This window comes from Salvelinus fontinalis, chromosome 28, assembly GCF_029448725.1.
Source record: "Salvelinus fontinalis isolate EN_2023a chromosome 28, ASM2944872v1, whole genome shotgun sequence".
In the NCBI taxonomy this organism is placed as follows: domain Eukaryota; kingdom Metazoa; phylum Chordata; class Actinopteri; order Salmoniformes; family Salmonidae; genus Salvelinus; species Salvelinus fontinalis.
The window spans coordinates 11,454,020-11,480,316 of NC_074692.1; the positions used below are offsets into that span (position 1 = coordinate 11,454,020).

The 26,297-nt window shown below is 42.9% G+C and overlaps 2 protein-coding genes across 7 annotated transcripts; one reads left to right on the top strand and one right to left on the bottom strand.

The window, feature by feature from the left end:
• The first annotated feature begins 549 nt into the window (after positions 1–549).
• LOC129826151 (proline rich transmembrane protein 1B) lies at positions 550–9,639 on the top strand. Its single transcript, XM_055886527.1, has 4 exons — positions 550–720; positions 4,370–4,890; positions 5,269–5,397; positions 5,716–9,639. The coding sequence occupies exons 1-4, from the start codon at positions 711–713 to the stop codon at positions 5,860–5,862; spliced, it is 807 nt and encodes a 268-aa protein (XP_055742502.1). The 5' UTR covers positions 550–710; the 3' UTR covers positions 5,863–9,639.
• Positions 9,607–26,293, bottom strand: sh3glb2a (SH3-domain GRB2-like endophilin B2a). Of its 6 annotated transcripts, XM_055886513.1 has the most exons (14): positions 26,131–26,291; positions 25,022–25,163; positions 24,797–24,808; positions 24,112–24,240; positions 20,523–20,656; positions 20,209–20,301; positions 20,068–20,079; positions 17,114–17,176; positions 15,796–15,819; positions 12,284–12,373; positions 11,995–12,095; positions 11,822–11,836; positions 11,461–11,683; positions 9,607–11,282 (listed from the first exon to the last, which is right to left on the bottom strand). In XM_055886513.1, the coding sequence occupies exons 1-14, from the start codon at positions 26,191–26,193 to the stop codon at positions 11,175–11,177; spliced, it is 1,209 nt and encodes a 402-aa protein (XP_055742488.1). In that variant the 5' UTR covers positions 26,194–26,291; the 3' UTR covers positions 9,607–11,174. The 6 variants fall into 6 exon arrangements, with proteins under 6 accessions (XP_055742488.1, XP_055742492.1, XP_055742491.1 ...); XM_055886517.1 differs by lacking the exon at positions 11,822–11,836 and having other exon boundaries at positions 26,131–26,293; XM_055886516.1 differs by lacking the exon at positions 20,068–20,079 and having other exon boundaries at positions 26,131–26,290.
• Between the last annotated feature and the right edge of the window lie 4 nt (positions 26,294–26,297).

Below are 26,297 nucleotides of genomic sequence, written 5' to 3' on the forward strand. Positions count from 1 at the left end.
TTGAATCACCCTGAGGAACACAAGAAAGGAGCACACCTTTGTTGAGGATGAGAAGGGGAAGTACAGTTCTCTAGATATCTGATGTCACCCTCTGTCACAGTCACCCTCAGGTTTCCAGTGTTTTTCACGTTATTTGTTTGTTATCTGAACAATACATTATAATTATTTCTTATCAAACGTTATCACTGTTCCCATTAATGATGATGAGCTCATTCATTTCTAAAACATGCCTGTTTATTTTCACATTAGTTTTGGTTGGGATCAAAGACACTGTGATTCTCCTGTTTCCATGTTATGTTTACCAGGTTTCAGCTCCACCTTCATCAGTAAACCCCCCTTTAGAGTTCACTGTCACATCCTAAAACACACACACACACACACACACACACACACACACACACACACACACACACACACACACACACACACACACACACACACACACACACACACACACACACACACACACACACACACACACACACACAAGCCTGTCAATTATTAAACAAACACGATACTATTTCAACCCTGTGGAGGGGAGGCACAGGATCTGCAGCCATTTGTGGGAGCCCATGGGATATCTGCTGTAAACTGTCCCATGTTCTGTCTCTGTTGTCTGGATCAGACGTTTTCCCACGATGACCACCTGAATCCTCCTCTCTACCATCCTCCAACTGTATAGTTCCCTGTACTGTACGCTGCCTGACAAAATGGACCCAGGTTAGTCTCTGTTCATGCCCTAATGCATGTTTAGTACTACAAACCAAAATGATCATTTGTTATTGTCTAAAATGTGTGAAACAGTGGACTTTGGGAGAAATGGGAACTTAAATAAAATTATTAGGATTACACAAAAACAAACAACAAACATTACAATATTAGATAAGCTGTGTGCATTGAGTTGATGTAAAACCAAAGAAGATGGGGTTGTAAAACAATCAATATTCGGCAACACTTTACTTGACACCCAGCGCCATAACACATAACACGTCACTGTCATGACACATACAGTGGGGGAAAAAAGTATTTAGTCTGCCACCAATTGTGCAAGTTCTCCCACTTAAAAAGATGAGAGAGGCCTGTAATTTTCATCATAGGTACACTTCAACTATGTCAGACAAAATGAGGAAAAAAATCCAGAAAATCACATTGTAGGATTTTTTTATTTTTTTATTTTTTATTTTTATTTGATCCCCTTTTCTCCCCAATTTTCGTGGTATCCAATCGCTAGTAATTACTATCTTGTCTCATCGCTACAACTCCCATACGGGCTCGGGAGAGACGAAGGTCGAAAGCCATGCGTCCTCCGAGGCACAACCCAACCAAGCCGCACTGCTTCTTTAACACAGCGCGCCTCCAACCCGGAAGCCAGCCACACCAATGTGTCGGAGGAAACACCGTGCACCTGGCCCCCTTGGTTAGCGCGCACTGCGCCCAGCCCGCCACAGGAGTCGCTGGAGCGCGATGAGACAAGGAAATCCCTACCGGTCAAACCCTCCCTAACCCGGACGACGCTAGCCCAATTGTGCGTCGCCCCACGGACCTCCCGGTCGCGGCCGGCTGCGACAGAGCCTGGGGGCGAACCCAGAGACTCTGGTGGGAGGCCACATTGTAGGATTTTTAATGAATTTATTTGCAAATTATGGTGGAAAATAAGTATTTGGTCACCTACAAACAAGCAAGATTTCTGGCTCTCACAGACCTGTAACTTCTTCTTTAAGAGGCTCCTCTGTTCTCCACTCGTTACCTGTATTAATGGCACCTGTTTGAACTTGTTATCAGTATAAAAGACACCTGTCCACAACCTCAAACAGTCACACTCCAAACTCCACTATGGCCAAGACCAAAGAGCTGTCAAAGGACACCAGAAACAAAATTGTAGACCTGCACCAGGCTGGGAAGATTGAATCTGCAATAGGTAAGCAGCTTGGTTTGAAGAAATCAACTGTGGGAGCAATTATTAGGAAATGGAAGACATACAAGACCACTGATAATCTCCCTCGATCTGGGGCTCCACGCAAGATCTCACCCCGTGGGGTCAAATTGATCACAAGAACTGTGAGCAAAAATCCCAGAACCACACGGGGGACCTAGTGAATGACCTGCAGAAAGCTGGGACCAAAGTAACAAAGCCTACCATCAGTAACACACTATGCCGCCAGGGACTCAAATCCTGCAGTGCCAGACGTGTCCCCCTGCTTAAGCCAGTACATGTCCAGGCCCGTCTGAAGTTTGCTAGAGAGCATTTGGATGATCCAGAAGAAGATTGGGAGAATGTCATATGGTCAGATGAAACCAAAATATAACTTTTTGGTAAAAACTCAACTCGTCGTGTTTGGAGGACAAAGAATGCTGAGTTGCATCCAAAGAACACCATACCTACTGTGAAGCATGGGGGTGGAAACATCATGCTTTGGGGCTGTTTTCTGCAAAGGGTCCAGGACGACTGATCCGTGTAAAGGAAAGAATGAATGGGGCCATGTATTGTGAGATTTTGAGTGAAAACCTCCTTCCATCAGCAAGCGCATTGAAGATGAAACGTGGCTGGGTCTTTCAGCATGACAATGATCCCAAACACACTGCCCGGGCAACGAAGGAGTGGCTTCGTAAGAAGCATTTCAAGGTCCTGGAGTGGCCTAGCCAGTCTCCAGATCTCAACCCCATAGAAAATCTTTGGAGAGAGTTGAAAGTCCGTGTTGCCCAGCAACAGCCCCAAAATATCACTGCTCTAGAGGAGATCTGCATGGAGGAATGGGCCAAGATACCAGCAACAGTGTGTGAAAACCTTGTGAAGACTTACAGAAAACGTTTGACCTCTGTCATTGCCAACAAAGGGTATATAACAAAGTATTGAGATAAACTTTTGTTATTGACCGAATACTTATTTTCCACCATAATTTGCAAATAAATTCATAAAAATCCTACAATGTGATTTTCTGGATTTTTTTTCTCTCATTTTGTCTGTCATAGTTGAAGTGTACCGATGAGGAAAATTACAGGCCTCTCTCATCTTTTTAAGTTGGAGAACTTGCACAATTGGTGGCTGACTAAATACTTTTTTGCCCCACTGTATATTTACACCTGTTGTGACATATATTGCGTTATTTTATGGCTGGTTATGACACCTACATACGACTGTAAAAACCCACAAAATATACCACAGTAGTTATTTTATGACTGGTTATGACACCTACATAAGAGTGTCAAAACCCACAGAACATTTCATTACACCATAGCCTACATGTCAACAGTATGCTTATGTCATATAATTGTTTTTTTTAAATTGACCATATTATCACTGTAATTCCACACACATTGATGTCAGACATGCACCTACCCCTATGCGCTGTTGCTGATGACTGGGATGAATGCAGGAGCAGATTTCAGGAGCAGGACCAGACAACCTCTTTTTGACTGACATCTGATGTAAGGGCATGTACGTGATAGGCCTATCTGCCTAATATGATTATGATGTCATAATGCTTCTTGACAGTGCATAAAGTGTATTTTCAACAAATGATTTAAAATATGATGAAAAAAACATGACTGATTACAACAACAACCAAATATTTAATAAACAACATTTTAAGCGAAAGGAAACTTCTTGGCAGGGAAAAAAACGAATTTGAATAAATGTGGGTTTTGATACTCTTATGTAGGTATCACAACCAGTCATAAAATAACGCAATATATGTCACAACAGGTGTAAATATATGGGTCATGACAGTGTTATGAAGATACATTAGGTTGCTATTATTGCTCTATTTATCCTGCAGAATTTTCAGTGATGCACAGGTCCATTATACATTCTTGGACCAATCTACAAGTAAAAATGTATTCTACAGGATCTCAGTTGGTTTTAAATCTACATGCTTCATATCTTTGCAGGCCGAAGTCTAAACCCTCTCTTTCCCAGACATGCAACACTAGAGCAGCCTGGATGCCTTGGCTCGGGCTCTGCCCTGCTGTTTGTGCTGTGGTCTGTCAGTCAGCAAGCTCCACCCCCTCCAGAGCAGAAACTCAATAAGCCTTGACAAACCACACCGGCAGCTGGAGAATGACACCGAATAACCACGCTCATTTTGCCTGAGCCTTTCATTAATCCGATGCACTGTTTCCACTGTAGAAACCAAAGTGGGTCAGTCAACTGCCCTGGAGAAACTTGAGAGTTTCTCTGTTTACTTCATAGAGATCACAGGGGCCTTTCTCTTCCTCTAAAATATGCCATTCATTAATAATGTTAGTCATGTAGTCATGGCTACATCATTGCTGTAGATAAATAGCTTTTAGATTTTTTTTTTCATTGCCAGTTGACCAAGAATCTCAGTCTAACCATTATAATATCTATCCTTCCTCTTTCACTCATTAGTCATTCAACCACCCAGCCCCGAGAGCCAGGCCCTGTCCAGTGGGAGGACAGCAGTGCAGGAGGGAAACTCAGGAACCCAAGACCTTGTTGGACATACAAGCTTACCTGTACAAACCACTCATCTGTCATCCAACAGTGACAATGTCCACACTGTCTGCCCTCCAGTGCCTAAGGCAGACAGTACTTTTGCTGCCTGTCCGCCATACAGAGCTCACAGTGACAGTGATGGGAGGTTAACCAGGGAGGAGCTGCTAAGCCAGACTGACCTGGCAGGAGGGACACCCTCGACTGTGTGTCAACCACAGATCTCCTCGGTCCAACCAGACGTGACAGCATCCACCCAATCAGAAGAGCCCCCACCCTACAGCCCACCTGACCCCAAGATGGCCTATATTATCTATCCTCCACAACCACCTCACTACCCAGGGCCCCCTGTCATGGCCTGCCAGCCAGCACCCAGCCAGCCAGCCTTCTACCAGGCCCAGTTCATGCCTTCACCCAGCAACCCTCCCTACACCATAGTAAGAGAGTATCAGAGTATCAGTATAGAGCAAAAAAAATAATTTGTAAATGTGCTGCCAAACGCACATACTTTCTCATGTGGTGGTGGTGGACAGGTGGAGATTTATTAGACACACAGTAAGTTTAGAACGGATTTGCACATTCAATTACTCCTCATAGCTTTATTGAATCACACAACATGATTCCCGTACGTTTCAAAAATCTATTCCCTTATGGCCACGCGAGACTACTTACGGATTTAACAATATATCTAACTATTGTCCTGTGACGTAACGACAGTGGGTCATTGGTATTTGAAATCTCTATTCAAAATCAAGAATGTCCACTATTTTAATAGGTTATTGTGTCCCTGCATGTTTGCCTCTGTTGTGTTTCAGTACATGAGCGGCCCTCCCCTGGGGGACGAGCGGCCTCCCCTGCCCAAGGACTACATGGTGGAGTCCCTGCTGGTCACCATCTTCTGCTGCCTTATGAGTGGCCTCATCGCCCTTTTGTACTCATATGAGGTAAATTCCCCACTCATATGAGGCACTACATCCTTAGTGCACTAACAAAGGCCTGGCTCTGAATTGAATTAGGGCAGAGAGTGGGCATGAGTTTCAGTGTAGGTGTAGTAGAATCCTAAGAATGCAGTGACACTACCGAGGCCTTCCTTACGGTAATGATGACATAACAAGACGTCTGATACAGTAGAAGAAAAGTTACAGAAAGTTCAATTCATTTGACTTTTACTGTACTCTATCAAACATCTTCAAACAATACATATGCTTGTTGGCTACAGACCAAGTCCTGACTGAGTTGGTTGTCTCTCCACTCTGCTCTAGACCCGTGCTGCTCTGGCCAGAGGGGACATGAGGGAGGCAGAGAGGGCTTCCCAGAAGGCCCGTTTGCTGGTGCTGTTCAGCCTGATGTTTGGGGTGTTTGTTTGTCTGGGCTGGATCATATATGTAGTGATATCTCTCTGTGCATAGCGATTTGCACCTGACACACGTCTACTCATTTACATTTGAGTAATTTAGCATACGCTCTTATCCAGAGTGACTTACAGTTATTGCATTAATCTTAAGATAGCTAGTTGGGACAACCACATACACTCCCCCCTTTGTTGCTATAACAGCCTCCACTATTCTGGGAAGGCTTTCCACTAGATGTTGGAACATTGCTGCGGCGACTTGCTTCCAGTGAGCCACAAGAGCATTAGTGAGGTTGGGCACTGATGTTGGGCGATTAGGCCTGGCACGCACTTGGCGTTCCAATTCATCCCAAAGGTGTTCGATGGGGTTGAGGTCAAGGCTTTGTTCAGGCTGGTCAAGTTCTTCCACACCCATCTCAACAAACCATCTCTGTATGGACCTTGCTTTGTGCACGGCGGTGGTTAGAGCGTTGGGCCAGTAACCGAAAGGTTGCTGGATCAAATCTCCAAGCTGACAAGGTAAAAATCTGGCGTTCTGCCCCTGAACAAGGCAGTTAACCCACTATTCCCCTGTAGGCCATCGTTGTAAATAAGAATTTGTTCTTAACTGACTTGCCTAGTTAAATAAATAAACTGTTGCTACAAATTTCGAAGCACAGAATCGTCTAGAATGTCATTGTATGCTGTAGCGTTAAGACTTCCCTTCACTGGAACTAAGGGGCCTAGCCCAAAACATGAAAAACAGCCGCAGACCATTATCCCTCATCCACCAAACTTTACAGTTGGCACTATGCATTGAGGCAGGTAGCGTTCTCCTGACATCCGCCAAACCCAGATTCGTCCGTCAGACTGCCAGATGGTGAAGCGAGGTTCATCACTCCAGAGAACACCTTTTCACTGCTCCGGAGTCCAACGGTGGCAATCTTAACACCACTCCAGCCGACGCTTGTCATTAAGCAGGGCGATCTTAGGCTTGTGTGCAGCTGCTTGGCGCTCGACGAATAGTTATTGTGCTGACGTTGCTTCCAGAAGCAGTTTGGAACTCGGTAGTGAGTTTTACAACTGAGGATAGACAATTTTTGCTAGAGCAGGGCAGATATTTGACGAACTGACTTGTTGGAAAGGTGGCATCCTATGGCGGTGCCACGTTGAAAGTCTCTGAGCTCTTCAGTAAGACCATTCTACTGCCACTGGTTGTCTATGGAGATTGCATGGCTGGGAGTTCGATTTTATACACCTGTCAACAACGGGTGAGGCTGAAATAGCCATATCCACTATTTTGAAGGGGTGTCCACATACACTACACATACAAAAGTATCTCAGTCATAATAAATATATTTTTCCTCCATAAAGTTGCCATCAGCAAATGCAGTGCTAGTAAGGGGGGAAGGTAGGGGTAGGATATTCAGGGAAGGGGTAGGATATTCAGGGAAGAGGTAGGTTATTCAGGGAAGGGGAAGGTAATTCAGGGAAGGGGTAGGTTATTCAGGGAAGAGGTAGGATATTCAGGGAAGGGGTAGGATATTCAGGGAAGGGGTAGGATATTCAGGGAAGGGGTAGGTTATTCAGGAAGGGGTAGGATATTCAGACGTTTTTGGAAGATGGGCAGGGACTCTGTTGTCCTAGCTTCATGCGAAAGCTGGTTCCACCATTGGGGTGCCATGACAGAGAAGAGACTTGACTGGGCTGAGCGGGAGCTGGGATGGGTGGGCCAAGAGACCAGAGGTGGCAGAACGGAGTACTCAGGTTGCGGTGTAGAGTTTGAGCATAGCCTGAAGGTAGGGAAGGGCAGTTCCTCTTGCTACACCGTAGGCATGTACCATGGTGTTGTAGTGTATATGAGCTTCGACTGGAAGCCAGTGGAGCGTGCAGAGGACTGGGGTTACATGGGAGAACTTGGGAAGGTTGAACACCAGGAGGGCTGCAGCGTTCTGGATAAGTTGCAGAGGATTGATGGTACACGTGGGGAGCCCAGCCAACAGCGAGCTGCAGTATTCCAGATGGGAGATGACAAGTGCCTGGATTAGGACCTGCGTCGCTTCCTGTGTGAGGTAGGGTCCTACTCTATGGATGTTGTAGAGCATGAACCTGCTGGAGCGAGTCACTGCTCTGGTGTTTGCAGAGAACGACAGGGTGTTGTCCAGGGTCACGCCAAGATTCTTTGCACTCTGGGTGGGGGACACCATGGAGTTGTCAACCATGGTGGAGAGGTCTTGGAGCAGGCATGCCTTCCCCGGGAGAAAGAGCAGCTCCGTCTTGTCGAAATTGAGTTTGAGGCGTTAGGCTAGCATTAAAGCTGAGGTATCTGCCAGGCTTACAGAGATGCATGTCGCCAAATGAGTGTCAGAAGGGAGGAAGGAGAAAAGTAGTTGAAGGTCATCCGCATAGCAATGATAGGAGAGACCATGTAAGGATATGACGGAGCCAAGTGACTTGTTGTATAGAGAGAAGAGGAGAGAGCCTAGAACCGAGCCCTGGGGGACACCAGTAGGGAGAGTACATGGTGGACCCTCTAGAATGTACAGGCACTATAGATAAACATAACTATAATGACATTTAAAATATAAACACGTACATACGGTATATTCCCCCAAATTACCTACAGCACTTATTTGAAATGTGGATTGAAGCTATTTTTCTTTATTTGAAATGAAATCATAATTTTAATGCTAAGCATTAAAATTATTTTGCAATACTTTATACACATGAACATGTTGATGCCGTACTCATAAAACGATTAGAAATAGGAGAGTATGTTGTGTCAAACAGTGAATTACCAGTATGCCGGCCTAGACAGCATCCCAAGCAGCATCCTCAGGGCAGTGTTTAAAGACACATTCAACCTCGTCCCTATCCCAGTCTGTTTTCCCCACTTGCTTCAAGATGTCCACCATTGTTCCTGTACCCAAGAAAGCTAACTGAAACAAATGACTATCACCCCGTAGCACTCACCTCTGTCATCATTAAGTGCTCTGAGAGGCTAGTTAAGGATCATATCACCTCCAACTTACCTGAGTCCTGAGACCCACTACAATTTGCATACCGCCTCAAAAGATCCACGGACGACACAATCGCCGTCGCACTGCCCTATCCCACCTGGACAAGAGGAATACCTATATGAGAATGCTGTTCATTGACTACAGCTCAGATTTCCATAGTGATGAGCTTGGAGGGCACTAAGCTAAGGACCCTGGGTCTGAACTCCTCCCTCTGCAACTGGGTACTAGACTTCCTGATGGGCTGACCCTCGGTGATGAGGGTAGGCAACACCCCTGCCACACTGATCCTCAACACGGGGGCCCTCCAGGGGTGTGTGTTCAGCCCCCTCCTGTACTCCCTATACACCCATGACTGCATGGCATATATTATATTGTTTACTTACTGTGTATGTATACTGTATTCTCAACAAAGCTCATCCTAATATACCTACTACTGTACATACCATACCATTCCTAATTATACTGTCTATACACACACCACATATTTATATTCTGGATTCTGACACTGCTCACTAATATAATCTACTTTGGATTGTTAAATTTGATTTCTTGTTTAGATCTTCTGCTTATTTGTGTATTTGCTAGACATTCTACTGCACTTTAGGATCTAGTAACATATGCATTTCACTGCATCTGCAGGAACACCTGCAAATAGACCAATAAACTTTGATTTGATGTGTTACAGGATGTTGGACATAAAGTTCAAATTAAATGTATTTAGAAGAGAATGATTACTTTCCATCTGACTGCTACACCAGAATATTAGCTTAAGAACAACTTGAGCTGACAACCACATGACCGGATTGTGTCCAAATAAAGCATACTTTTTTTTATTACATCCTACATATTTTCATTCATTCAGCATGGCTTGTTAACAGGCAATAAATACATTGACAGTAAAAGGCAGAAAAGGGTCAAAACAAGACATGCCACAGCAGCAATGGTACAAACCAGGGTTGGTCTCAATTCAGAATTGCATGCATATACTTGTTTGCTTTGGTACTAAAATAAATAAATAAATACAACCATTAAAACTTTGGATTACATTTTTTTTTTTTTTTTTTTAAAGAGGCTTTTCAGTGGACAGAACACTCTGACCAACTCCTGCCAGTAGCACATGCAGCAGCCTAGGTCCTGTCTGAAGACACTTAGACTTGATCACAGAAAAGACATCAGATCAAACAAACATTTTACTAAAAAGAAACAAAGACAACTGAAGGAACAGTAACATGTTTAAGAAACAGAAGAGCAAAAGAGCAAACTAAAAAAAGGGACAAATGGGAATATAGCTAATCACAGATACTTAAATGATAACAAGTTATGGTCTTGCATGCCAAAATGTATGTTCTGTGTTAGATCTGGCCTGTCTTCTTCAAAGGAAGTGTCCAAGCAAACAGGAGTGTGTGGACATTGTGGTGTGTACAATACATTCTATTAGTTATAGCAGATGGAAACAGCTCTCTCGCATCATTGTAAGGCATCTAGTAAACAACTAGGAGTGCTTCAAATATTTGCTGTAAGAGTGATTACATTCCCAGTTCGTTAAGCAGGGCATACGACCATGAAATGTTTCAGTTCCAGGTAGTGTTAGAGGAAAATTACATTATAGGAATGTGGTCTAACTACAGGTGCACAGGGTGTATGGAATGGAAAAAATTGGTGCATTGGTGCATATAGTTTAAACAGGTGATAGTGAGTGGGCAGGCTGTATGAAGCTTCACACCTGCTGTGAAAGGTCACCTAAAATAAAACCAAAAAGCCTGAATAATACAGGGGATTTCAGTATGTACAGGTCTGCTATCTTAATTTGGCCACTCCGTTGTCGCAGAGAATTTTCCAGCAGAGCAGGAAATGCAAATTGTAGTGTATTCAAGTTTTAAAAAGGCTTCTAAAGTTTGTAATTTCCACTTAAAAAATGTCAGACTTGATTTGCCCTATTGAAAAAAATGTATCAGCCCCTACAAACATGTCCCTTAATTATAATCCACATAATCATTTACATGTCTTGTAGCTGCAGGATTATTGTCCTGCTGTGAGAAGCAGGGTGAAATTAAAATCTATAAACATCTCACAATTCAGAATTTTCAGCCAAGGTAACCATTCCTCCATATTCAATGTAGGGCATTTGCCTTCATAATTACCAATGATTTCATGCAGTCCTGGTGCGTACAGAATGTACAGTGGGTGTGTTTGCTTGTTTGAATTCGTCAACGTCTGCATGTTTGAAGGCATGTGAGTGCAATTGTGTGTGTGTGTGTGTGTGTGTGTGTGTGTGTGTGTGTGTGTGTGTGTGTGTGTGTGTGTGTGTGTGTGTGTGTGTGTGTGTGTGTGTGTGTGTGTGTCTCCATGTATTTCTTTGAGTGTAGTTTCTTTAGCTGAGCAGCTCCAGGTATGTGACAGGCACTCTCCCTTTCTGGTTCCCTCTCTCGCCAACGAGCCAGTCAGAGTCCATGCCTGGCACTGTGTAAACTGTGATTAGCTGGGAAAAGACAAAACAACATACAGTAGTGTATTAATAGTTATTCAGCAGTGTTAATACAATTAAACTGTACATGAGCCAGCAATCAGTCCACATATTCTAGCCTTGCACGGACACACCTGATTAAGCTAATCAATCACTGGCGTGCACAAAGGAAGGATTGTGTGCGTGTGCTCACCTCGTCAGCCAGTAGGGAGAGCTCACTGGTGTCGGCAGCGTCATAGTCGTACAGGACCTTGGCCTTGCGTGTGCCTGTGGCGGGGGCCTGTACCTCTTCGATTTTCAGTGTGTCTGTCTCCACAGCGCTGGCAGCGTCCTGGGGTAGGGTGGCATTCCCCTGGGGAGAGGAGCCACCGGAGGCCATGGAGAGACCCGGGTTACCAGCAAACGCGTTGGGAAACCTGCAGAGGTTTCGGGAGAGAAGACAGTCATAAGGTACACAGCACATTCCTTAAGGAAAAATAAGACTCCACCATGTTTGATTTAGAAAAGCGGTTAACATAAATATGTTACTGTAATCGCCATCAAATGTTACTTACACATCTCCATTGGAACTGAGAGCATAAGAGATAACAATGGAGATGGTCATTGATAAACAGCATACACCCATTTGAATAGAGCAAAACATTGCAGCAAATGAAAGCCAGGCATAGACACCCCAGCTAAGTATGCCCAATATACATGTGTGCATCTACTCAGAGCCAGTCCTCACCTGCCCAGCTCTTTCTGCAGGTCTTGCATGTGCAGGTAACACTGCTTGTAGTAGGCTGTTTGTGCCTCCACAAACTCATGCAGGCAGCGCAGGTGGTTCACCTACAGACAACATATCCAAAACACAGACAAGACAACCCCGTTAGAAATATTTGTTCCTCCTCAACATACCCTGTTACCACCATGTTAAAACAGCACAATACACGGTAGACAGTACATATGCTAAAGAGAACGGTTATGTGTAATGGTCATGTTTGTCCTTTCTATATATGTGTGACCTCATGACTCACGTGTGTACTGCTGATGCCCTCCAGCAGGAGTCGTGTGACCTCTGCCTGTCTGTCAAACTCTGTCTGGGCCACTCGAAGTTCATGCGCTGCCTACAGAACAACAACAACACAGAATGAGATAACATGTAATTAGGGCTGTGGCGGTCACGAAATTAGGTCAGCCGGTGACTGTCAAGCAAATGACTGTCGGTCTCACGGTAATTGACGTTAATTAACAAACATATTTAGCATCTCCTGGTTACAAGCCACAGATGCAGAACTTTTGGAACATCTACATTTTAAAGTCTAATAAATCCATGTAATATAGCCTACACCTTCACAATAAATCCATTATTTATTAAAGAAAGGTCTAAAGAAGCAAGATATGAAGAAAATGTAGTCTATTTCAAAAGATCAAAATAGCATACTGTGCGTTGTCCTTGTTAGGTCCTGATCTGACTATGCCATTTGGCTGTGAGCTACACTAATTTAGCAGACAAGATTTGATTAGAATTCCGTGGCATTACTTTATAGTTTGAAGAATACAATTGAACAAAGTTGAATAAAATAGAAAGGATATTTTCTCCAAATGATTTGAGGGAGTGCTGGTATTCTGTGTTGAGCGGTTAACAAAGAAATAGGTACAACTATATGCTTAGAACTATTAATGTAAATTTAGTTGTTCTACAAACGTTGGGCTATATGTTTTGATTTTGAATGCATTGTAAGGCTGCATGATGCGACTAATGATGATTTGAAAAAATTTTGCTTGAAGAGCCTGAGCTCTGCTGTTTTTTTTTGGACAGGATGTACACACAATCAGTCTCTCATTCATAATTTGACAGCACTTGATAATGCCTAGAATTTCATGGTGGCATCCCCTGTGTGTGGCCGTTATGCACCCCAAAAAAATCCATGCCTTTTGTGGCCAGTGACCGTTGTGCCCTTCTCTCCGAGTGCTGCGTGCACCGATGAACCTCTCACTCACATGGCTCTCCATCACTTGATCAGGTCTTTCTCACAGGCTACAAGTGAAGACAGACACATCGGGGACACAACTCGCGCGTCCTTATCCAATTCCAAGGTGCATATTGAAGATACTGGAAGAACTGTTCACATTTACTTTGTCAGCCAACAAGATGAGTAGGTCTAACGAACAGCAAAAGCACCAGCCTACGTCAATTTACTACCCTCATAGTACAAAAGGTGACCTATTCTTATCTGTGCGAGAAATAAATATTCCAAACATAGTCTGGGACAGTTGTGGGATGTGATATATCCAAAATTATAACAACCACTAGCATCAAAAAAACATTTTTACGCAATGTGGCTGAAGTAACAGATCAGAACGTTTAGCTTGAAATGTTGATAAACTATTGGGCTATTTCTTCACATTATAAGTGCAGCAATGCGCACATGTCAGTAGGCTAGAAGCACAAATGTTCCATGAGCGAGAAAACACCATTGTCTAAAGTGACCACAAATGTGATTATGCATGTAATGCTTCTATAAAAAGGTGCATTTTATGGTGAAAATGATCTTCCCCAAACTTGAAACTCACACGCTGATTATGTATGCCAGTTAGGCTCTACACCCCTTGTAAAGCGGATTAATGTGCTTAATTTTAAAGTTATTTGGCCACTTTAGTTGTGATACAAATCTTATCAAAACATATAGGCCAGGATACATGAGGCGTGTGACTATGATTAGAAAAAGTCGCCAAAATGTTTTATTATTTCTTGCCTTATGCTGGGCATAATTCATAAGTGATAATCTAATATTGTCACCCATCAGACTATTATTGAATTAATAGTCTTTACATACAGTACTGTCAAAAGTTTGGACACACCTACTCATTCAAGGGTTTTCCTATATTTTTACTATTTTCTCTCCTTCTTGGTCAAATAGCCCTTACACAGCCTGGAGGTGTGTTGGGTCATTGTCCTGTTGAAAAACAAATGATAGTGCCACTAAACGCAAACATAATGGGTTGGCGTATCGCTGCAGAATGCTCTGGTAGTCATGCTGGTTAAGTGTGCCTTGAATTCTCAATAAATAACCGACAGTGTCACCAGCCAAGCACCATCACACCTCGTCCTCCATGCTTCACGGTGGGAACCATACATGCGTAGATCATCTGTTCACCTACTCTGCGTCTCACAAAGCCACGGCAGTTGGAACCAAAACTCTCAAATTTGGACTCATCAGACCAAAGGACCGATTTCCACCGGTCTAATGTCCATTGCTTTCAGTTTCATCATAGCGCTTGGTGGTTTTTGCGACTGCACTTGAAGAAACGTTTAAAGTTCTTGAAATGTTCCTGATTGACTGATCTTCATGTCTTGAAGTAATGATGGCCTGTCGTTTCTCTTTGCTTATTTGAGCTGTTCTTGCCATAATATGGACTTGGTCTTTTACCAAATAGGTCCATTTCGGTATACCTTGTCACAACACATCTTACTGGCTCAAACGCATTAATGAAAGAAATTCTACAAATTAACTTAAGGCACACAAATTAATTTCAATGCATTCCAGGGGACTACATCATGAAGCTGGCTGAGAGAATGCCAAGTGTGCGCAAAGCTGTCATCAAGGCAAATGGTGGTTACTTTGAAGAATATATCAAATATATTTTGATTTGTTTAACCCTTTTCTGGTTACTACATGATTCCATCTGTGTTATTTCATAGTTTTGATGTCTCCACAAATATTATTATTTTTAATTACAATAATAAAAAAATAAAGAAAAACCCTTAATAGAGTAGGTGTGTCCAAACTTTTGACTGGTACTATTTATATTAAATAGTGTGTGTGTGAAATTTGATTTGAATTAGAATGGACCATTATCATGCACCTGTCCCGAAAAAGGGGCAGTGAGAAAAAATACATGTCATCTATGCACTTAAATAACGATTGGAGGACACTTTTCCTAAGGTTCATTTTCATGCAACCCAGGTAGGCTATACTCCTTTTGTAAAGATAAGTAATGTGCTTAATATTAGGAAAGTTGAGAAATAAATATAGTAGGCCTAGCCTATAGAAAGCTGATGGGAACCTCCTCTTTTTAATAGAGGCCATCACTCTGTTTTCTCACCTAATTGCATAGCCTATATAAATGTTGTGCAACACAAGCTCTCATGAAGTATTTGATTAGATTTTCGATTACATTTGCATTGATGTGAGAGTGATTAGAGGGACAATAGAGTGCGGAGTACGAGGCAGTTAGAAGGTTGGTAGGCTACTAATGAACAGCAGCAGCAGCAGAGCTTGGAGAAGCCTAGTTACCATGACTAAAACAGTCACGTGGAATTGACTGCATTCATGAATCGTGAACGCTGGTGGCGGTAATAGCTACATGTAATATTACTTCACAGCATTGTCCTTTATCAGCTGTTTTGTTTGTGTCCACCAGTGTGTACTCTGGGTGATATAACTTGCGAAAAGAGACACTATCTAGAAACAAAAGATAAAGAGTAAAGATATAATTTATTTAGACAGTATGTGAGGACGGTATCCAAACATGTCGTACTCACTTTGTCCACTTCCTCACTCCAGAGCTGAAAAGCAGCAGGACAACAAGAGAGGGGGAGAGAGACGCACATTCTGATGACATCACAGGGGAGACACACACATTCTTAGATTGAGACTGATGACATGACAGTTAATAAACATACGTTTTCAACCCAGGGGTGCATTCAAGACAGCAGATTTGCCAGATATTCTGGTACTGTGCTCAGAGTAAATTTTATCTGGATCATTTGAAGTGAAACACCTGTGAAGATCTTAACACTCCTTTTGTGGGTGTGTCTGAAAAGTGTCACATAGATAATGGACTTTATGCCGAAAGCAATCTGGTGATAAAGTGGTTAGAGCGTTGGGCCAGTGACCGAAAGGTTGCTGGATCGAAACCCCGTCAAGGTAAAAATCTGGCGTTCTGCCCCTGAACAAGGAAGTTAGACCATCATTGTAAATAAGAATTTGTTCTTAACTGACTTGTCTAGTTAAATAAATAAACTGTTGCTACAGATGTCAAAGCACAGAATTGTCTAGAATAAAAACATATGTCTCATAGTGTGTCTTGTATACAACCCTGGTTGTCATGGGTGACAACACAAAGATAGACCTGATTAACATTATAGTGACTTATACTCCAAGTCGATTTTCACGTCATGTTGTAGCTGTATAGTCCATTTGTGTTGTTGGTGGGGCCACAACGTTATATTTAATTAAAACTGGGATTATACCATGGAATTGTTGAATAGTCAATTCTGATTGGCTAGAAGCGCATTCTAGAGCAGGCATTATTTCCCTATAATGCAGAGCAATATTCAATGGCTATGAAGTTAATTCTTAATAGTCTCTCTGGGACAGTGCATATTGTTGTCTTTGCCCTAGCACTAACACAGCGGACTCAAATAATCAAAGTCTTGACGATGAGTTGATCAGCTGAATCAAGTGTGTTAGTGCTAGGGAAAAACAGTGTGCACCCCTTTGGACCCCCCAGGACAAGCCTCGCCAGCCACCCTGATCTCAGTCAGCTTACATAAATGGTTCGCAACACAAATATCTGCATCTGTGTAGAGAATATCTCACAAGCCTACGTGAATGGCTCGTGAGATCAGGGTGGCTCGCGAGGCAACCGCAGGACCAGGATTGGGAAACACTGCTCTAGGACCTCTAGGGGGCAGCGGGGCTCTCAACACATGGCTGTAGTCTCTACCTGCCTGCAACATGACGCATGTGGACACTGTGTATGGAGAGGCTGCTCGAGGTTATGAGCACACGGAGGTCAGCAAGAGTAGGCTACATGTAGTGTTAGCGTAGCGTGGACTGGCTGTTTAAGCTCCTTACCGCAGATGCACTGGCAGAGAGGACATAATTCCTGGGTCTGGTCTCCTGAAAATCAGGCACAGCCTACAGACATGGCAGAGCAGTTTACACATACAGTATGGTGTGCACCACACCAAAGAAACAAAATCAAACAAAACAAAAAAAAGTATAATAAAGTCATGTGACAGGAAAGCACACACAGCAAAAACAAAACCCTTTGTTCTTTGCTTGCTGATATACAGAGACAAGTCTGAGACCGGTCCAAATATCTTTCTACACCTGCATATCTCCTGGTGATTCCCAAGCCGCGTTAGACTAGAAAGTTAATGACTATACAGCATGTGTATATAAACACAGCAGGATGTGAGATCATTGTGTGGACACAGCCTGTCATGTGTCATAGCCCATAAAAAGGAAGCCGACCTTCAACCATTACGCCATTTTAGCCTCAAACTAGCTTACACAATGTGTAGCCTGCAAAGTATACCTAGACAATAGTTCCTGTCAGAGGCTAAGCTATAATATAATGGAGTAACTGGAATGTTATATACTGGGTGATGAGTTGTTGGTTTGATCTTTAAATGTATATTTTATGTAAATGTATGAGCACGTAGAAAATCATTTATTCTTCTGAGGACAATATAAACTTTACAGTTGGCACTAGCATTTGGGCAGGTAGAGTTCTCCTGACATCCGCCAAACACAGATTTGGCCATCGGGCTGCCAGATGGTGAAGCGTGATTTATCACTCTAGAGAACGCGTTTCCACTGCTCCAGAGTCCAATGGCGGTGAGCTTTACACCACTCCTGCCGACACTTGGCATTGTGCATGGTGATCTTAGGCTTGTGTGCAGCTGCTCGGCCACGGAAACCCATTTCATGAAGCTTCCAACAAACAGTTATTGTCCCGACGTTGCTCCAGAGGCAGTTTGGAACTTGGTAGTGATTGTTGCAACTAAGGAGAGGCGATTTTTACATGCTACGCGCCTCAGCACTCGGTGGTCCCGTTCTGTGAGCTTATGTGGCCGACCACTTTGCGGCTCAGCCGTTGCTGCTCCTAGACCTTTTCACTTCACAATAACAGCACTTCAGTGGCGTGCCGTGGGCCTGGGGCCTTCAGTGAGGTCCTACACAGTCCCACCCGAATTAATCCACCTCTTATTACCATCATTATGATGCCATGGCTCTAGACACTATACATTTAGACGTCGGCGTCGGGCGACCTCTCCTTACAATGTCTAACTTTTCTTGAAAAGTTCGTCTTGAGAATGGCGTTATAATTATATCCTCGACCAAATCGATATCTTCTCCTCCTTCCGCCATTGTGGATTGAAAAAACAGCTTAGTAGTACGCAAATTAATTTGTTTATCAAATTCAGTTTCCTAGTTCTGCATAGACCTGCCCATAGGACCTGCCTCTCAATATTGGTAATCCAATCAAAAGACGTGCACGCACTACGCCTGCTAGCTGGCTCCTGTGTAACACTGGAGCCAGCCAGCAGGTGTACAATAGCCAACTCTAAAGCTGATTGGTTGACACTAAATTTTCATTTCCATTCACTTTAAGCTACAAGCGCCCGCACTGTTGATTCTGAAGGCCCGAGGGCAGATTTTAGACCTCTGGCAACACATGATGGCTGAATATGATTGGATAAAAGATTTAACATAAAGACCAGTCCTCCAAATCTCAACCTGGGGCTGGAAGCAGTGCAACCAAGAGGAAAGCTATGAAATGAAAAGTATAACTCTTACTCTGGGGAATAATTTAATACATATTTGTGGGAAAATATATGTAAAAAAAAATATTATATTCTGATGATGTTTAGGCCAGCAGAGAAGGCCTTGCTGGCCCTGACGGCCCACCACTGCAGCACTTATAGTTGACCGGGGCAGCTCTAGCAGGGCAGAAATTTGACAAACTGACTTGTTAAGGTGGCATCCTATAACGGTGCCACGTTATATGTCACTGAGCTCTTCAGTAAGGCCATTCTACTGCCAATGTTCTATGGAGATTGCACGGCTGTGTGCTCGATTTTATACATGTGTAGGCAACGGGTGTAGCTAATATATCCAAATCTACTAATTTGAAGGAGTGTCCACATACTTTTGTATAGATAGTGTAAGTAGGCTAAACAAATACATAAATATTTCAAAATTAGCATGCGTTCATGTGGCAATCACCATGCATACAGGTTTCAAATATCTGATTTGATATTAGTCTACAACTGAAAGAACATACATCTGTTTATTTACTCATGTTATTACTGAAAAAAAATTCTAATCAAATGGTTAATACAATGGCTTATCAAATCAGATCTTTGCCCTGAAGGAAAAACTCAGCCAAAAATCTAAACATTTGAAATGCTCTGATAGAATGGGAGCAGGGAATGTGAAGTGAAGCTAGACGTTGGTCATGGTATAATCGGGCAAGCAGGTTAGCAATCAGGCCTCTCAACTCCAGTCATCTGCACTCACATGGGACAGTGCCTCTCCTCTCACTACTGCTATCAAATAGGCCTTTGTGATTTAATGAGGGGATACATTTGGTAATTGGATGCAGTTTGTCACGGACTCAAATGAGTCTAATTTAAAAGACACTTTTGTTTCACCATTTTCCAAATACTTTTGCGTACTACTCAGTATTGTTGACTCTAGGGTCATATACGGGTTTGCTCCAGTGTAAATCAAATCAAAGTGTATTTGTCACATGTGCCGAATACAGACCTTACCGTTAAATGCTTACGTACAAGCTTAAAATTCTTACAAGGCCTTACACCATGCCACAAGTTCATTTCACTCACTTTCAAGAGAACTCTAGTCTGTTTTTTTCCCTCTCTCCCTCTCGCTTGGCTTCTCATTGAGCTTGGAAGACAAACATGCACTTAACTGGATTTCATGGTGGCAATGAGCATGTCAGAAAGGAAAAGGGAAAATAAAATAACTAAAAGTGGACAATATTTTACACTAATACTCACTTCTCCCTCACACTGTGAACATAATTAGAACAGAGAAATATGTTAGTTAGCAGTAGCAGTTCACTCTGAACTGGAGCCTGGTTACATGATGCAGCTGAAGGTGCACAGCGAGAGGTGGTGGAGGGCAGAGGGGGGACTCACCGCCGCCTTGGACTCCGCTAGTTTGGCTTTCTTCAGCCGTGCTTTACTGGAGTCCAGGTCCAGTCTGCGGTTCTCCAGGAGACGCCTCTCTTTCTGAGACCAAAAGGAGAAGATCAGCACCTCTCTGCACGGCATGACCCCACACATACAGGCTACGTTTAACTTGGCTAGGCCCTAATGCCCTGCTACATCCACACAGTAATAAGAAGTAGAGTAAAACCCAAGGTGTTGATTAGCATTGTATTAAATACTGGTCTATACACTGGTCTGCATGCAATCTCATGATGTCCCTCTGAGGCCAGAAAGCCACTCACTGAGATGGTCCTCCAGTCTCCTTCCAGAAAGTTCCTGAGTGGGGCAAGGAAGCTGATAGCGGAGGTCTGTAGGAACTCTCTCTGTGCACCGCCTAGTCTCCTCTCACAGTCACCTACCTTGATCAGGGTGCTACCTACAGAACACACACGAGCATATGATGAACCCACACAATATGTGAAATATACAGTGGGCTCCAAAATTACTGGCACCCCTGACTGGCAATGCACAAACAATACTTAAAATAAACAATATAAATATAGAGATAAACTCAAAATACCAACATGTGAGAAATACTGTACTTTATTAATGTTTCAATGGAACCAACCAAAATTATGCAATTATTTAATACAAAATACATTTCACCAAAATCAAGGTTTCATAATTATTGGCACTCCTCATTTAGTACTTAGTGCAACCACCTCTGGCAAGGATAACAGCATGGAGTCTTTTCCTGTAATGTTTGACAAGGTTAAGGAACACATTTGGAGGGATTTTGGACCATTCCTCTATGCAGATCCTTTCAAGATCCTTCACATTCTTGGGTTTGCGCTTATCAACTGCCCTCTTCAACACAGCCCACAGGTTTGCGAATGGATTGAGGTTTGGCGACAGATAGCCACGGCAGAACATTGATTTTGTCACAGAACCATGTGTGGATCTTGAGGTATGTTTGGGTCATTGTCTTGTTGGAAAGTCCACCTACGGCCAAGTCCCAGCCTTCTGGCAGAGGCAGCCAGATTGTTAGCCAAAATTGCCTGATACTTGGTAGAATTCATTATGCAATCAATCTTAACCAGTGCCCCTGGACCTCAGCCCCAAAACATCACTGACCCACCACCATATTTCACTGTGGGTATGAGGTGCCTCTCCTTGTATGCATCTCTGTTTCGACACCGAATGTGCAGATGCTGTATCTGACCAAAACGTTCCATTTTGGTCTCTTCTGACCAGAACACCTTCACCCAGTCATAATGTAAATGACGTTTGGCAAACTCCAAGCGCTTGCTTGTCTTGGGGTCAGAAAGGGCTTTATTCTGGCAACCCTTCCAAAGAGCCTGTGGTTGTGGCGTCTGATGGTGCTTTTTGAAACCTGGTGACCCCAAGACATCACCAAGGCCTGCAGTTCTTTCACAGTGATTCTTGGGGATTTTGATGCGTCTCTCACCATCCCCCTCCCTATCTTGGGGGGGGGGGGGGGGGGGTGCATTTGCGTCCTCTACCCGTGAGGTTTAACTGTTCCATATATTTTGAATTTTCTAATAATTGCCCTGGCAGTGCTCAGTGGTATATTCAATTGTTTGTGGATCTTCTTGTAGCATTACCAGATTTATGAAGGTCTATGACCATCTGTCTTGTTTGAACTGCCACTACTTTTGTTTTCTTCATGGTGTTGGATGACAGCGGGATATTGCACGTGTTACCTCATTTTTATACCCTAGTGAAACAGGAAGTGATGTAATGGCTCAATATAGTTCCTTAAGACATAGATACACTTAAATAAGTGAAATTTAATTCCTGGTTTAATTTTGGTTGATGTTATTTTCAATAATCTTTAAGGGTGCCATTAATTGTGAAACGTTGATTTTTGGGGACATTGACTTTTAATTAAATCAATAAATGATTTTGTTGGGTTCCATTGAAACATGAATAAAGTACAGTATTTTTCACATGTTGCTATTTTGATTTTCTCTCTATAATGATACTGTTTATATTTTAAGTTCAAGTATTGCTTGTGCATTGCCAGTCAGGGGTGGCAGTAATTTTGGAACCCATTGTAGGTATAAGAGTCTAACTTATTACTTAGGAATGACTTAATGCTTATCATAAGATTACAGACAGACAAAGTCAAGACCAATAGGACTTGGTAGTGCAACACAACCGGTTCAGGATCTCAAACATTAAAGCTGCAATGTTACTTTTTGGGTGACCCAACCAAATTTACATAGACATGTGAGTTATTAGTCTGTCACTCTCATTGAAAGCAAGTCTAAGAAGCGGTAGATCTGCTCTATGTGCAATATTTCTATGCTTCCCGTTCTTAAGTTTCATTTTTGCATCTTTTTTTACGTGCCCAACTACTTTATACCTGCGAAGAAAGAGGAACGGAACCAGAGAGGGAACCTCTAGAGTAGCAACATTCTTGACATGGCAGAAACTCAAATTTCCCCTTCGAATGTAGGGGTTTCTCCAGATGTAAAACAGACAAAAGGAGTACAGGAATACCTGATGACTAACACCACACAGCAAGGATTATATCATCAAACAGGCCTACTACCTGCGGAATTTGAAGTATGCATATCTGTGTTGGTTACTTGTTGGAAGGCATGGACAGACCGCAATTGGTATACTGAGGAAATCATGTTTTTCGACACGTCACTGCTGTGAGGAGACACTACTACAACAGAGTTTCTACACCCACACACAGAAGGTTACATCACTAAAACCCACAACTGAGAAACAGGCCACTAATGACCTGATTAGAGTAGCTGAGTGCCCATCTAGCTTCTATTGCAGGAGAGGAAATAATGGGATTGATGACTGATGTATCGATCTGTACGCCAATAAGGGGTTTCCACAGGGGTTTCCACTGCTCCACACAGTTGTCTGCTTTGTGACATGGTGTACAAATGAATTAATTAGAAATCTAATTATTTAAATCACTAAAACATGCCTGTTCTTACTTAGTATAGGTTACTGTATGTGTGCATTTTTATTCTTGGAAAAAACAAAAAGGGGACTTATTGGCATCAGCTTGCCATTCTAATATAATGGAATTAATGTATAAAATAAATCCTTGCTAAGCAGCAGTACTGCAGAGCTCTACATTAAGCTGTACATGGCCCAGCACTCAGGTCTCTGTGAATAAGCTCCATTCCAACTGAAGGAGAAAAGCACCAGACAGGTAGCCTAATAAACTAATTTCTGCATAAACATTCTGTGTATCAGAGCCAAGCCTGCAGCTCTCAACAACATTCACATAGGAGAGAGAGAGAGCGAACGTGAACTATTGATCCTCAGGACTGCCAGTGAAAGAGAGAGAGGCTGATTTATTAGCCTGACAAACATGAGACAGCCTGGAGGGCAGGAGGAGACCAATTCACTAACGCTCACAACAGCTATCGTCACCAATCTCACTGCTCACTCACCTTAGGGTGAAATCATCAGTAGAAACAAAGGCTTTGGGAAGAGTTCTACACTATAAACTCCTGGAAAATGATCATATGTTGAAGCTCGGAAGTTAAGATGTTCACTGTACCCTGTAATTACACCTGCAACCCTGTACATTAAACGTCTAATGTAATTTAAAATCAATATCCTGTATCAACTATGGAGATTTTCTCACAGGGATATACCACAAATGGTTTGAGCCCTTCTTATAGCACAAGGGTGAGGGCACAGGGTGAAGAGGTATTGGGTAAGTGTGAAAATGCATTTTCCAGAAAATATAATTCATGGACTTGACTGGGGCTCAAGGCACGGTCTCGGTTTCCTCTCTCAAAAATGAAATGATCACTGGCCAATCCTCTCAAACAAACCAGATTTAGACCACCTGGGAAGAATAAGTATACACAAAGCCTGAGTACACACCATATGGAGTTCCAGGTCCAAAATCTTTAGCCGCATCCTGCATGTAATGACCCAGTAGTTCTCCATTATTTGGTCTGGATGGAACCGTTCTGTCAAGCTTCTCATACAGGAACTCCTCAATCCTGGCACCTGCCGATACAAAGAGGGGGATGTCCTGCTTCAAGAGAGGACTTGCCAAAAACAGTTGTCATAGATGGACACGATGAAACCTAGTCTGAGAATGGAAATTCGTGGGAGAGAAGAATGCCAAAGGAAAGTAAGAAAATGCCCAATATGACAAAGTAGAGTATTGTAATTCAACATGGTGGGAATGAGGTGTAGAATGAAGATGTCGTGGAGATAAATGTTATTTCGCTCAGATATTGCCTTTGTAGAGAGATTAACATATTTATCCCACACACGGTAAATGCATGTTTCTGAGGAATGAATTGCTGCATGTTACCCACAAGCCTGAGTCAGTGTCTGGTGTGCTTAACACACAGAGCTGTTGAGCTGCTCACTGATAAGTAGGCTACCGCTTGCAATAGAGGATAATCAACAGGTTTTCATACACACAGAACAAGCGCTAGAACAGGCTGGTGCTTGAAAACAGCCAATACTGCATAGAGCATTTGTCTGCTGCACTACAGACCAGACAGATGAAAAGATTCCACAACAGGGCACTATGGGAGGGAGGGATACTCACCAGTGTGGTCAACTGTAGCATGGAGAATCAGAGAGTCACAGGTTAGAGCACAATGCTCTCTATCACCATGCTACCGCCATGTTTCACAAAAAAAAAAATCATTGGTTTTCATCTAATGTGTTTTTGGTCCTTCTATCCTGTGTGTGTGTCTGCATTAAATGAAGTAGGGTTGGGAGTTGTGGAGGCCTCTGTCCTGATCAGTTCAGTGTGTATGCCGGGCCTTACTTGGGTTTGGCTGCAGCAGAACCTCTGTCTGCCTGAAGATTTTCTCTGTCCAGTTTTTTGTGGAATCGGCACGGCTGAGCAGATTCTCAAAATGGGCATCCAGCTCAGTCTTCTCTACCTGTCCGAACTTTTCCCCTGTGAACTTTGGCAAAATACACAATGAAATAACTTTCACTTCTCTGTGAACAAGGCCTATTGCAGTGACTCAACATCAATAGTGCATTTTCACAGTTTCTGTGTATCATGGAACTTTTCTATAGTGTCCATAGTGCTGCCCTATGCCATGTCACTTGAATCTTCAACATTATCACTGGTGTAGGGATGCTCTTCACGCCATGCGTCTCCTCATAGGCTACTGGAAACCATCTAACTAAATACCACGCCCTCATACGCCATGAAACACTAAACCTGCTAGTCTCCCAGTCCCTGTCTAATTAATGTTTCACCAGTCTTTTCCCATTGCCAGTATACTCCGCCAAGGGGTTTAGATACAAAGTCTGAGAAATCAAACTGAATGGAATTTCTATGGGCTGAACAGACATCCATTGCTTCCTTGCAACGTTACTGTAGACATTGGGAAATCAGTCCCACTGTCATTCCCTCTTGACATTTTCATCATGACCTGTTAGTTACACTGTCACAATAATGATAAATGTATCTGGTGTTGTAATTTTGGGGGGTTGGGCAAAGGGGGCCCGAAAGGTCACCTCTGACCCCACAGCTACACCGTACCTGAAAAGCAAAAAAAGACCTCTGCGAAAACACAACTAGCGAACGTCAGCTATAGCATCAAGCTAGCAGTGGCTATCACAGATGGCATAGAAACCTTCCTTCAATATAACTGTCTATGTTACAAGCCAGGAAAACTAGCTAGCAGTACTGTACGATGGCTACTATGAAGGGAGGATAACGTCAGCTGAACCAATGTTGTGTAGGATATAGAGGGTATTCTGCCAATAACGTAAGCTAAAGTATTTGGCAATGATGCCAACTCATGCCGTTTCTAGTTTTTATTTAAGCCAGACGCTACTAGCTATTTCGCGAACATTAAAGCTAGCTAGCATTTAACGTTAGTCAATTTATAGGAGACACGACATAAATTAACCTACCTGTACAGCTCGTGTGAAAAACACTCCAGCATCCGAAGCTAATTTCTTCACGTTGAAATCCATTATGTAGGAAGTATCTGGCTAAACACACATCTAGCTATGTCCAGGGAGACGTTATTCGGTCAGAGGTATCTGTCACTGTCTCTGGTATCTACACATCATCCTGG